Consider the following 14,351-nt stretch of genomic DNA (forward strand, 5'->3'; position numbering starts at 1 on the left):
AAAACATCCAGTTCCTCAACCATGCTTGATAATTATGATCTTTCTGTTTCTCTCACAACAATCCTAATGTTGAACAACACAAGTGAACAAATAAGCTGGGTATCAAAAGACCACTTCAGGTTCATTGGGATTTAACAGAAACAGTTTGGGCTTAGTTTCATCTAAAACACTAGTCATTTGAACGATGGCTTCTTAATAATTTTGGATATTGGTTACAGTGATACAAACTCAAAGGGGTCAGTATCATCCACATAGGGCACCTTTTCTTGTGTTTTGTTTTATAACTGCTTTACTGTGATACAAGTAACGTATAATAATTTAGCACTTACTTTTTTTTAAATTCAGATTAATATAAGGATTAATAACAGGGTATACATGTTATATTATTTTCATTTCTAAGGTAAAATTCAAGCTATAGTTGAGACCTTCACCCAGAGGGCGTGCTGAACACCGTCACATTGTACACATTAGGTGAGAAGCTGCCCATCACCCTCCCTCTTTTCCCTTCCCTCCTTCTCTCCCCTCTCCCTCCTTCTTTCATGTGGGCATGTAGTTATTTATATATTGGTTTCATATTAGTACTGAGTACACTGGATACTTGTTTTTCTATTCTTGTGATATTTTACTAAGAAGAATGAGTTTCAACTCCATCTAGGTAAATAAAAAAGCTATAAAGTATCCATCTTTTTTATGGTTGAATATTTCCATGTATACCACAGTTTATTAATCCATTCGTGGGTTGATGGGCACTTGGGCTGCTTCCATGGCTTGGCAATTGTGAACTGAGCGGCAACAAACATTCTAGTGCAAATGTCCTGTGGTAAAGTGATTTTTTTTTCCTTTTGGGTAGATATCTAATAATGGGTTTGTGGGATCAAATGGAAAGTCAACTTTTAGTTCTTTGAGAATTCTCCATACTTCTTTCCGTAGAGGTTGTATTAGTTTGCAATCCTACCAGTAATGTACAAGTGTTCCTTTCTCTACACATCCATGCCAGCATCTGCAGTTTCAGGATTTTTTAATGAGGGTTAATCTCACTCGACTTAGGTAATATCTCAGAATGGTTCAATTTACATTCCTTTGATGATTAGGGACGATGAGCATTTTTTTATGTGTTTGTTGGCTATTCATCTGTCATCTTCAAAGAAGTTTCTGTTCAAGTATTTTGCCCAGTTATAAATGAGATCGTTTGCTCTTTTCTTGTTGATTAATATGAGTTCTCTGTAGATTCTCATTATCAGAACTTTGTCAGATTCATAGCATGCAAATATCTTCTCCCATTCTGAAGGCTGTCTGTTAGCTTTAGTTATTATACCCTTAGCAGTGCAGAAGCTTTTTAGCTTAATCATGTCCCACTTATTTATTTTGGGTGTTGCTGCAATTGCCAAGGAGGTCTTCTTCACAAAATCTTTTCCCACACCGATTTTGCCAAGAATTTTGCCCACACTTTCTTCTAGGATTTTATTGTTTTGTGTCTTAAATTTAAATCTTTTATCCAGTGAGAGTCAATCAGTGGTGAGAAGTACAGGTCCAATTTCAGTCTTCTACACGTGGCTATTGAGTTCTCCCAGCACCATTTATTAAAGACGGATTCTTTTCCCCAGTATAGCATCTATTTTTAAACAATGCTCAAAATTATGGTTAAACGTTGGACCTGTTTTCAAAATAAAACAGACACTATGGCTACCGTATAGCCATTTATATACATATGCATATATGTATATAGGATAATCTATAGCCTGTATTTTATATAGGCAAAATGACAAGACATTTTATATCTTTTGTCTGATACTGAAAAAAAATACAACCAAACTGAAATGAAATCATGTTAACAAAGACCCAATTGTGAAAATAAACTGCAAGCCTTCAGAAACAGAATGCTTGCCACTTTTGATATTAAGTAATTCACAAAGAACTCTAAAGCTAAATCTTAACCAAAAAAGACGTCCATAGCACAATGATCAGCATGCCCTATACAGAAAACAAATGCAGTTTCTGCTACAGGAAAAGGATTTTATATTATTAAGTATAAACAGGAATATACACACACACACGTTTATTTTATTTTGTTGTTATTGTTGTTTGAGACAGAGTCTCACTATGTCACTGGATAGAGTGCCACAGCTCACAGCAACCTCAAACTCTTGGGCTTAAGTGGTTTTCTTGCCTCAGCCTCCCAAGTAGCTGGGACTACAGGCACCGGCCACAATGCCCAGCTACACACACACGTTTAATTAAGAGTTCTGCTGGGTACCACATTCTATCTATTTTGATACTATGAGATTACAATGATTATAGCATAATAATGGTTGTGGTATTAAGTCAAAATTAATTTAAGAATATGTATTATGCTTATATATATATATTTTTTTTTTTTAGTTTTTTTCAGTTTTTCAAATTAATGTGAGTGTACAATTTTTAGGTTACATTGTTCTTACATATTATGTTTATAATTTAACCCGCATAAGAAATAATATAATAGGCTCGATGCCTATGGCTCAAGCGGCTAAGGCACCAGCCACATACATCTGAGCTGGCGGGTTCAAATCCATTGTTGTTCAAACAACAATGACGGCTGTAATCAAAAAGTAGCTAGGCGTTGTGGTGGGTGCCTGTAGTCCCAGCTACTTGGGAGACGGAGGCAGGAGAATCACTTGAGCCCAGGAGTTTGAAGTTGCTGTGAGCTATGATGCCACGGCACTCTACCCAGGGCGACAGCTTGAGGCTCTGTCTCAAAAAAAAAAAAACAGAAAGAAACAATATAATACACAAAAGTGAAAAGACTAACTACGAAAACAATGTACTCAATTAGAACACATTAATATAAAAGGTTTCTGGGGGGCCAGAAGAGCATGCCTGAGTAATGACCCCAGAAGTGGAAGAAATTACCTAAAATTAGCTGGGTCCTAGGTCATGTTTTATAGGACTGTATTTGCAGTATGCAAAATCCAAGCATCCCTTAAAACAATGTTAATGCCACAGATACTTTGCAAATTTAGGAATGCTGCAGATAAGACCCTAAACTAAATGTTAAAGAAGATAGTATAAAGAGAGTATCCAGTTTAAGCAGAAAGATATCATCCTGGAATGAAGCTTATATATCTTATATAAGCTTATATATCTGACAAACCTCTGCTTCAATTTAGCTTAGGGAACTGACCATTTTTAACCTTATTATCTATGGCAATTCTAAAAAAATTGTAAAAACTCTTTAAGAGTAATTATACTAAACTATTAAATTAAACATAGAATTTTTACATGTAATAAATCTTTAATCACTGCATATCTGGAGCAGAAGGGAACTGAGAGATGGCCTAGAAACAAAGTTGATCAAATGGTTTATTCGACCCTTTTCCTTCCAAGCTCAGGTCCATATATAGAACTTAATCTTCTGATGAAAAGCCAGTGCAGTAAAAAGCAAGCAAACAGAAGAGCACAAATCTATAACAAAAGAGGGAACATTTGATTCACTGCCCAGTTTCACAGCTCCTGCCCTCCCCCACCCCCCGGGTCCCTTCTTGTGTGTACTAGAACCTAACGAGTAGAAGAAAAAGGGAAGAGAGAGAGTAAAGACAACATGCTGGAACTTCTCCCAGTCAGAAGCAGGAGCTAGTGCAATCTAGTCGTTAGCCTCGAGAAACAGGTTTGAGAAGGTACTATCAGTACCACAGTCGGGGAAAACATCCATGTCCCCCATCTAGGAGTCTGTGAATATGAGCAACAGAGGAAGAGATCAAAGAGCTACAAAAAAGACAAGGAAGAACAGGAAAAAGGACCCTTGAGATTCCTCTTCCCATCAGAGGTCAGGAACATACTATTTCTGCTGTTGTATCTCTGACATCTCCAACAACTGTATTTGTTTCTAACATAATCCAGAAGAAAACATGCTAAGGAATCAGGGAATATTAAAGGAAAAAAGCTATAAAAATAAATAAACAGTAATTTGGCGAAAATCTAGATCAAACTTCATCTTCTATGTCATAAGCTTTGATTTAATGCAGAAATTATAGCCAGTCAACAAGTGAAATCAAGTTGGAGAACATTTCCTTTTCAAACTACATAGAAGTGAAAAGCTTATCTCCAGAACATTTTTAGGAATAACAAAATTATTTTCAAAAGAAAGAATCCATTTTTTTCTTTTCCTTATATAATCTTTCATCTTGCTTTATGAGAATATACAAGATAATAATCACAAGTTACCCTTCAAAGCAAGAACAGAATTATTTCATTAACTCAACCATTAAGTACTGAATAGCTACTCTGTGCCAGGTACCATTTTTGGTGGAAATAATCCATTTTATAAAGAGAGGCCTTCTTACTCTAAAATTTACTCTTTCAAGTACTTCCTTTTATCTCATTTATGTGAATAATTATCTCAATTTAAGATCTGAGTTGGTTTCAATACTTGCTAGCATTAGGAACACTTCCCACACCTCCATTTCCTCCTCTGAAAATGAGGATAACATTACCCCATTTTACTCATTTATTTATAAAGATTACATGAAACAAAATATATAAAACCAATCCAGAAACTATTAAGGCTTCTCAACATAAAATTCAAGATAAAATATTTAATAACAATGAAGCGAGTGTGCAAAGTAAGGTAAAGAGGAAATCAAGTTAAAAAAAAAAAAAAAGAGGATGAAGCCAGTGTATATACCATGCCACTTTGCTTTCTAGGAAACAATATTTAACTAGAAATTCACTGTTCATCAGTTAAAAGTAAACTAGCTGTTCAGAAAACACAAAGGTATTTCTGTCCTTAACATGTGAAAGAAATTTTTCCTTGAGGGGCTCATAAAAGAGACAGTATACAACATAAAGTAATGATCTCAATAACATACGTGAGGTAAACAGTACGTTTCACTAGATAATTACATATCTCTATAGATAAAACACAGGAACAAATTTGAGCCTCAAAAGAGAGGGACTTACTATATAGTAAGTTCTATGACTTAAGTTCTACTTAAGTTCTAGGACTTAATGAAAGGTTTGACGTAGTAGATAACTGCCATCTTGAAAATCTTTACTAATACTTTCAAAGTATGATTCAATCTCTTATGAACCCAGCTATTGATGTATATATATAAATTTCTGAGGCAAGTCAGTTTTTTTTTTTATTAAATCATAGCTGTGTGCATTAATGCAATCATGGGGCACCATACACTGGTTTTATATAACATTTGACATATTTTCATCACACTGGTTAACATAGCCTTCCTGGCATTGTCTTAGTTATTGTGTTAAGACATTTATATTCTACATTTAGTAAGTTTCACATGTACCCTTGTAAGATGCACCACAGATGTAATCCCACCAATCACCCTCCCTCCGCCCATCCTTCCCCCTTCCCTCCCTCTCCACCTTCCCCATATTCTTAGGTTATAACTGGATTATAGCTTTCATATGAAAGTCATAAATTAGTTTCATAGTAGGGCTGAGTACATTGCATACTTTTTCTTCCATTCTTGAGATACTTTACTAAGAAGAATATGTTCCAGCTCCATCCATGTAAACATGAAACAGGTAAAGTCTCCATCTTTCTTTAAGGTTGCATAATATTCCATGGTGTACATATACCACAATTTATTAATCCATTCATGGATTGATGGGCACTTGGGCTTTTTCCATGACTTAGCAATTATGGATTGGGCTGCAATAAACATTCTGGTATAAATATCTTTGTTATGATGTGATTTTTGGTCTTCTGGGTATATGCGTAGTAGAGAAATTATAGGATTAAATGGCAGGTCTATTTTTAGATCTCTAAGTGTTCTCCAAACATCTTTCCAGAGCACGTCAGTTTTAATACCTACATTAATTCTTTCACTTGCTGTTTACCACTTAGAAAGTGGTACCAGCTAGTGTTTAAAACCAAGAAAACAGGAACTAGATTTCTGTATTGGAATCCTACCTTTGTCTTACAAAAGCTAAGGGGGTGAGTTTGGGCAAGTTACTTAATCACTTTCTGCCTCTGGAGCCTCCTATATAAAATGAATGACTTATAAATTTATATATATTTCAATAGCCTGACTCATACATTGAAGGCATCTGTGAAGAAAGGCAATTATTTGCTATGCCAGACCTTTGATTAAGTCATAGAACTTAAGCAGAATTTACATAGCACTTACTATGATAAGTTCTGCTTACTTGGTGTTCAAATTTATTCCAATGTTTTAGCTATAATGTTACAGCTAAAATAATAGTGAAAATAATGCCTACCTCATTCTTATAAAAAAAAATCAGCTAAATTGCTATAAAAATTAGAAACATTAATATAAAGGGCGTAGAATAATACCTAGCTATTATTATTTGTGTGAAAAAATGGAATTAGCACAAGTTAGTTAATTTACATAGTTATTATTTAAACTAAAAAAGCCTACTCAAGAGTTTATTTACACTGATTTCCTTTAAATGAAAAGACTCTAAAAAAAGGAATTCTGCATAAGTACCATGAATCTAGCCTTTCTGGGTGGTATGAAATATTGTGTTTTTTAATAAAAGATCCTGGTGGTATGAAATATTATACTTTTTAATAAAAGATCATATATGCAGAAAAAGAAAAAGAAATGAAAAGAGTACACATACAGTGCGTGAATCATCTCCTTTTTACTTCCAGGACCTAGTCTAAGCATCATTGCTTTTTTGTTGGCTCTGTTCTCTACCTCCATTATACTGCCACACAAATACACAGCTGATACACCCCATCGAATCTGTTTTAGAAAAGCTGACTTATTAGGCTGAAAACTATTACAGAACAAAATTTATATAATTTTTTAAAAACATAGCCAGTTAAAGTCACAGGATTTATAGCAGTGAATTATACATCAACAAGAAGTCTACCTGAGTTCAAAACAACTGCATCTGACAGGCAATGCATACTTACTTTCGTTGCAGCAGAAGGCAGTAATCAACTATGACAGGCACCATGTCCTGCAGAGGAACCACAAAGAAAGCATCAGCCCCACACTTCTGTCCAATGGCCCACTGATAACGAAGGATGTCTGCTTACAATGCTGTTAGCTTGTTGGGAGAATATAACTTCACAACATGCTTTTAGCAAGACATTTGGCACTCTGTGCCCAAAGTCTTAAAAATATGGTAACACTTTGACCCAATAATACCATTTCAGGAAACTTACCCTAAATACATTTAAGAAAAAGAAATTTTTTAACGTATTAGGGTATTCACTACAGCTTTGTAAACGAGAAAAAAAAAAGAAAAGAACAGGAAGTAGGAAAGAAGAAATTTTAATTAAAGTGAATATACAACACGGGAAAATAGTTAAAACAAATTTAGCTATTTAAATAATATATATATATGCTTATTACAAGTTTATAAAGAGTTTAAAATAACATTAAAACAGATAGTAGGTGAGGGCGGCACCTGTGGCTCAGTGAGTAGGGCGCTGGCCCGATATGCCAAGGGTGCCGGGTTCAAACCCAGCCCCGGCCAAATTGCAACAAAAATAAAATAGCCGGGCGTTGTGGTGGGCGCCTGTAGTCCCAGCTGCTTGGGAGGCTGAGGTAAGAGAATCGCGTAAGCCCAAGAGTTAGAGGTTGCTGTGAGCCCTGTGACGTCATAGCACTCTACCCGAGGGTGGTACGGCGAGACTCTGTCTCTACAAAAAAAAAACAGATAGTAGGTGAAAACATGTATTTATCTCTCATATTTATACAAAACTTGCAAAGAAAAAATACATCAAATTGGTTAATAAGATGTATTTGGTCCTGTTGGTGGCTCAGGTGATTAAGGCTGTACATATTTTGCCACAATCCTCTAAAACAGCTATTTAATTAAGGCTGATTTAACTTCTCAGTTTCATAATATTTTGAAGGCTTTAAATTCACTATGAATGGACTCACATCAAGTGAATGGCAACCCATAATTTTAGACCTTTTCAAAGGAAAGAGTTTAAGGGAGAAACAGTAGCTTATTATCACTTAAAACTGTCAAGTAACCAAGCATCAGGTTTCAGCAGTACTCTAATTTTCTGCTGCCTTCAGGGAAATGGTTTTCTTTTTAAAACTCTAGAAGGGTTAGGTTCTAGGCAAAAGAAAAAAAAAAAAACATTAGAAGGTAGGAAGCTGTGTGAAAAATAACACTACCTGCTGACATCTGTCTAATAAAAAGGTTAAAACTAAGGAACACTTATTATTGGAGAGAAGGGCTGAAAGGAGTATAGGGCTATCCCTAGCGCATCCTGCTTCCTTTAGTCATCAATATTCTTCATAACTTAGATTTATAATCTTACTTAGATTCTTCAAAAATAGGAACTAAAATCACAGATTTGAAAAGTGTTAGAGCTATATAATCTCACCCCGAATGAGAATATAGTGGACTACATAATGAGGGACTGGGAACCTCCTCAAAAATGCTGGAGAAAATTTAATAAACAGCCTTTAAAATATACGGCTCAAGAAAGTAGGGGCAATACCCAGGGTCTAATAATGAATAGGACTGAAAAGGAATAAGCTCCATGCATTCACTGACACTATCCTATAGGCTTGCTGGCCACAGAAAGAAGCTGAAACCTTAGAGTCCTATAACACAAGGAACTGAAAAAGAGAACTGCTAAAACCGGGATTCTTGAAAAATGCATCCTCAGTGAAAGCAAATTAGGGGGGAAAAAAACCTGCCTGTTGGCATAGGAACATGACAAGGAAGGTTTTCTGTCTCAGTCTGGACTCAGTGGAGGTAAATTTGTACTCTGCACAATCTGTAATCAAGACATTGTCCACAGCTGGATTGGGGATTTGAATTTACATTGTCTTCTTACTATGGGAAGAATCAAACTAAGAAGTTAACCAAAAAATGATCCTGAAAACAGACTTTTCAGGTACTTAAAAGAAATGAATTCAGAAACTTGCCAGAGATAGTCCTGGACACAGGCAAAATAAAGCCCCATAGAAGATGCGCTCAAAATAAAAAATTTGAAATGACCTCATGAATAATGTATCATGAATGAATGCCAATGTAGTAGAGGGATCACTGCAGTGATGGTGGGAGGATCTAGAAAACCAAAACCAAAAAGGGACATATTCTTCTTAGTAAAGTATCTCAAGAATGGAAGAAAAAGTATCCAATGTACTCAGCCCTATTATGAAACTAATTTATGGCTGTCACATGAAAGCTATAACCCAGTTATAACCTAAGAATAAGGGGAAGGGGGATAGGGAGGGAAGCACAGGGGAGAGGGGGCGGAGGGAGGGTGATAGGTGGGATTACACCTGTGGTGCATCTTACAAGGGTACATGTGAAACTTAGTAAATGTAGAATGTAAATGTCTTAACACAATAACTAAGAAAATGCCAGGAAGGCTATGTTAACCAGTGTGATGAAAATGTGTCAAACGGTCTATAAAACCAGTGTATGGTGCCCATGATCACATTAATGTACGCAGCTATGATTTAATAATAAAAAAAAAAGAAAGAAAGAAAGAAATAGGGGACTAAACCAGGGTAGTGATAGCAGGCACAAAGAACAGTGGATAGAACGAAGAAATGTTTATGGACAGACTAACAAATTATTTATAAGCAAAACTATAGAGCTTGGTGACTGTGGGTTCAAAGGCACTGGGAAGAGTCTCTGATCCCTAGATTTCCAGTTTGAATGGAATCGTTAAAGAGATCACAAATGAGATAAGAAATGTGAGAGGAGGTGTTAGAAGGAAGAAGCTAAATGCAGTTTGGCCCACATTAGATTTGAGGAACATCTTTACTAAAATGTTGAATAATAAGACATTGGCTATAGTAATCTGAAACATCTGGGTTAGAATAACAGATTTCCAAGTTATCAGAAGAAACAATGCATATGAAAAAACTGTCCTAGAGCAGTAGATAGCACTGTTGTTTTTTTTAAGTCAGTCAACAATGGACAAAATCCTGAGGAAGAGCACTATTTATGAAAGGGTAAGAAGATGGAAACAAAATCCAATTCAGAAACAGTCACAGAGGTTGAAAAGTCAGAAGGGTACACAGTCACAGATACAGGATCCAGAATTTCAAAAAGGAAGAACAGATTGTTCCTGTTTAACACAGCACTGATAATGAATAAGATCTGAAAAATGTTTATTGCATTCAGCAGTTTGGTTATTGTTAGTATATTTAATAAGACAATGTTTCATAACAGTAGATAGTAAGATGGGTGAGATTTAGCCTGCAGAGAGTTGAGTGGTAAATGAAGAATCTGGGGTTAGAAGAGGGGAGAAGAGAAAGGAAGGGAAGAGAGGGAGAGGGAAAGAGAAAGGAAAAGAAGGAGAAAAGGAGAAAGAATAGAATAGAGATAGAAAACCCCAATATATGCATAACTACTGAATAAGAAAACTGAAATAATGGAATAGAACAAATAGTTAAAGATATAATTCAAGAAAGTTTTCCTGAAATAAAGAAGCGTGAATCTTATATTGAAAGAGTATATCATATCCCAAGAAAAACAATGCAGTAAAGTTGTTGGATTTCAAAAACAAAGATAAACCACAGATACATGATTAGTCAATTAGGAGAGAGAAAAAAACTGAGGTCACCCTGTGGCTCAGTGGGTAGGGCGCCAGCCCCATATACCAAGGGTGGTGGGTTCAAACCTGGCCCTGGCCGAACTGCAACAAAAAAATAGCCGGGCATTGCGGCAGGCGCCTGTAGTCCCAGCTACTCAGGAGGCTGAGGCAAGAGAGTTGCTGTGATGCTATGGCACTCTACCAAGGGCGATAAAGTGAGACTCTGTCTCTAAAAAAAAACTGAGGTTACCCTCAAATTTCCCCACAGTGACACTCAATGCCAGGAATATAGAGTAATATTTCCAAGATCCTTAATGAAAGCTAAAATGTTTTTCAACATAAAAGCTAGCGACGAACAATTTGAAGATGCAACAACTCAAAAAATACTGTTCTCCCAAACCTTTCTTGAAGAAACTGCTTCAGCAACCAAGAAATGGCTGGAAAAACAACAGCAGAAGCAATAGTGATGAGCACTAACTACATTTACCTGCAAAAGTAAGCCTAGAACATGGGCAGATAGATACATGAGATACCCTCTGCCAAAGAGGAAAAGATTTATATTAAGACAAACTGGGAAAAAAAGGAGAAAAGAAAGTGGGAAGTAGAAAAGCTTCACTAGCCTTATCTTTAAGTTGGTGGTCAAAAGATAATTCCTAAAACTCACAATTTAAATTGGAACTAGAAGCACATTTAATAGCATAAAAGTAACTACTAAGATGATATTGATTAAAATCTGGTAATAGAAGAGAGACTAAGGAGAAAGAAGGAAGAAAAAATATGCTAATTTTATCAAAGTAAGAAACTTATTCAGGAAAGACTTAATGCTTTCCTACCAGCACTGGGCCAAGACCAGGATGTCAATTCTCAAAATCATTTCTAGTCAACATCATATGGGAGGTCAACACTTGGGCCAGTATAAATAAGGCAAGACAAAGAAATAAAAAGACATCTGACATTAGAAAAGTAGAGGCAAATCTGTCTTTATTCATAGATAACGTAATTGTTTATGCAGAAGATCTGCTGGAATCACAAAAAACTACTAGAATAAAGGAGCTTAAGAAGCTTCCAGGATAGACAACCAATATACTAAAATCAATTATACTTCTATATGCCAGAAACAAGCTAATTTAAGTAAAAAAAAAAAAAAAATTTACAGTAGCATCAGAAAACTGAAATACTATGCAACTAAGGACACATTCAACAAACCAATGTAAAAGTCTCTAGGAATAGTAAGCGGAAAAAATCAAAGTACAAACAGCAAATATAGTTTTCTAGCATCTGTACAAAGGAAGAGGAAATATTAACACGAGAGTGGGTAAATACGTGTACATTTCCTTGTATTTACATAAAGACAATCTAGAAAAGTACTTAAAAACTTAGTAACAAGGGTGAAAGGTTAAGTGGGAACTGGGCAGATGGTATTAGGGTAGGAGAGAGACTTCACTGTATATACATTTGACTACATGAATGTATTACCTATATAAAAATTAAATTAATTAAATCTTTAAAAAAGAATGAAATCAGATAATACAACCATGTACAATCTCAATTCCATGGAGATACAGATAGTTAGAACATATAGGCAAGGAAATCAACCACAGTCTAGCACCTACTACGGACAGGACACATTACTAGGTGTTGATCATACATATTTCACAAAACAGACATCTTGTACAGTCTGGTACAATGATTTTCAAAAAGTAGTAACAATGAAGTATGATAAAGTTAAGAGAGGAAATATGGAATGCCCAGCATTGTAGCAAGGAGGACTAAGCTAAGTTTGCCTTCCTGAAAGTGACATTTAAGTAAACACCTAAAAGATAAACATTATCAACCAAATTGCAGGGTAAATGCTCCAGTAACAGGGAATGATAACTTTTCGGAAAGACCAGATGACAGAGATGACACAGAACTTTGAGCAACTGAGAGGCAGTGTGACCAGAGCATAGAGAGGAGGGCATGAATGACAGCAGATGAGAAAGGTAAGGAAGGGGCAAGGCCAAGGTTCTGGGCTTTACTCTAAGAGTCACGGAAAATCACTGATGGATTTTTACATAAATATATGTACATATATCCTATTGGTTCTACTTCTCTGGAGAAACCTGACTAATACTCCCACCCACATCAGTATGAAGCTAAACTTCTACCTTCAATAGGATGTAACCAGGTGCTTCCCCCTTCCCTCTCTCCACCAGTGTGGTAACAGAGAAGCCTGTAGGACGTCAGTCCTTTTGTTCCACCAGCCAATAACAAACCCTTCCTTCCCTCTCTTTCACAGCTAGTAAAGACCATGTAGGGAGCCTAGATTTCCACCTACACTACTCTCCACAGGGATGGTGTCAGAAGAGGCCTATGAGAGATAATGAAGCCATCTTTATCATTTCAATGGAGGCCACATGTGAAACAGTAATGAAACACTCCTAATCCTACCAGCCAGTGAAGAATCAATGGAGGCCCAATGAGGAGGAGGGACTCTCACCCTTGACCAGCAGTGGAAAGGAACAACCCCACACTGGGTATCACTAGAGGCCAAATAGAGAACATGAATTTTAACCACCAGCTGGCAATAACAATGGCACCCTACCTTTGCCATGCCAGAGTGGTGTTAGAAGAAACCAGCTAAAACAAAGAGTTTAAATAAGATCTGGAATCTCACAATATAACACACATAATGTCAGATTTTAATCAAAAATCCCTTGCCATACCAAGAACCAGTAAGATCTCAAACTAAATTAAAAAATGACAATTAATACACGCCAATATTGGGCGGCGCCTGTGGCTCAGTCAGTAAGGCGCCGGCCCCATATACAGAGGGTGGCGGGTTCAAACCCGACCCAGGCCAAACTGCAACCAAAAAATAGCCGGGCATTGTGGCAGGCGCCTTGTAGTCCCAGCTACTCGGGAGGCTGAGGCAAGAGAATCACTTAAGCCCAGGAGTTGGAGGTTGCTGTGAGCTGTGTGAGGTCACGGCACTCTACCAAGGGCCATAAAGTGAGACTCTGTCTCTACGAAAAAAAAAAAAAAAAAAAAAATACATGCCAATATTGAGATGCTACCATGATCTGATAAAGATTTTTTATTTTTTTTTTTTTTTTTGAGACAGAGTTTCACTTTGTCCCCCTGGGTAGAGTGCCATGGTGTCATAGCTCACAGCAACCTCAAACTCCTGGGCTCAAGTGATCTTCTTGCCTCAGCCTCCTGAGTAGCTGGGACTACATGCGCCCACCACAACACCTGGCCCTTTTTTAAGAGATGGGATCTCGCTCCTGTTCAGGCTGGTCTCGAACTCAGGTAATCCCAGTCACCTCAGCCTCCCAGAGTGCTAGGATTACACTAATAAAGAGTTTTAAGGCAGCCACCCCAAAAGTGTTTTAGTGAGCAATTATGAGCATACCTGAAACAAATGAACATATAGAAAATTTCATCAAAGAAATAGAAGATATAAAGAACCAAAAGGAAATTTTAGAACGCAAAATACAATAACGGAAATAAATAACAAAGGATGAACTCAACAACCAAATAAAGGGTACAAAGGAAAGAATTAATGACCTGGTAGAGAGAGTAATAGAAACTTTCAGTCTCAACAACAGAGATAGACAGAAAAAATAAATAGAGCCTCAAGGACTGCTGGTCAAGAGTGAGAGCCCCTCCTCTGTATTAGGCCTCCACTAATACCTCACTGGCTAGTTGATTAGGATTAGGGTCTGTAAGACTATAACAAAGTAAGATCTAACTTTCATGTTATTAGGGTCCTAAAAGAAGAGAAGAACAGAGTAGGACTGCAAAAGTATTCCAAGAAATAACGGCCGAAAATGTCCCAAGTTTGGCAAAAGACATAAATACACATTTAACCAAA

At 36.6% G+C, this 14,351-nt stretch overlaps 1 protein-coding gene across 1 annotated transcript in view; it reads right to left on the minus strand.

Moving 5' to 3' along the window:
• VPS8 (VPS8 subunit of CORVET complex) overlaps positions 1-14,351 on the minus strand; it is a 329,884-nt gene that overhangs the window by 210,638 nt on the left and 104,895 nt on the right. Inside the window, exon 22 of the mRNA XM_053565122.1 lies at positions 6,887-6,933. Within this exon, the coding sequence (XP_053421097.1) occupies positions 6,887-6,933 (47 nt within the window). The remainder of the gene's footprint in view (positions 1-6,886; positions 6,934-14,351) is intronic.

This window comes from Nycticebus coucang, chromosome 16 (genome assembly GCF_027406575.1).
Source record: "Nycticebus coucang isolate mNycCou1 chromosome 16, mNycCou1.pri, whole genome shotgun sequence".
Taxonomy (NCBI): Eukaryota; Metazoa; Chordata; class Mammalia; order Primates; family Lorisidae; genus Nycticebus; species Nycticebus coucang.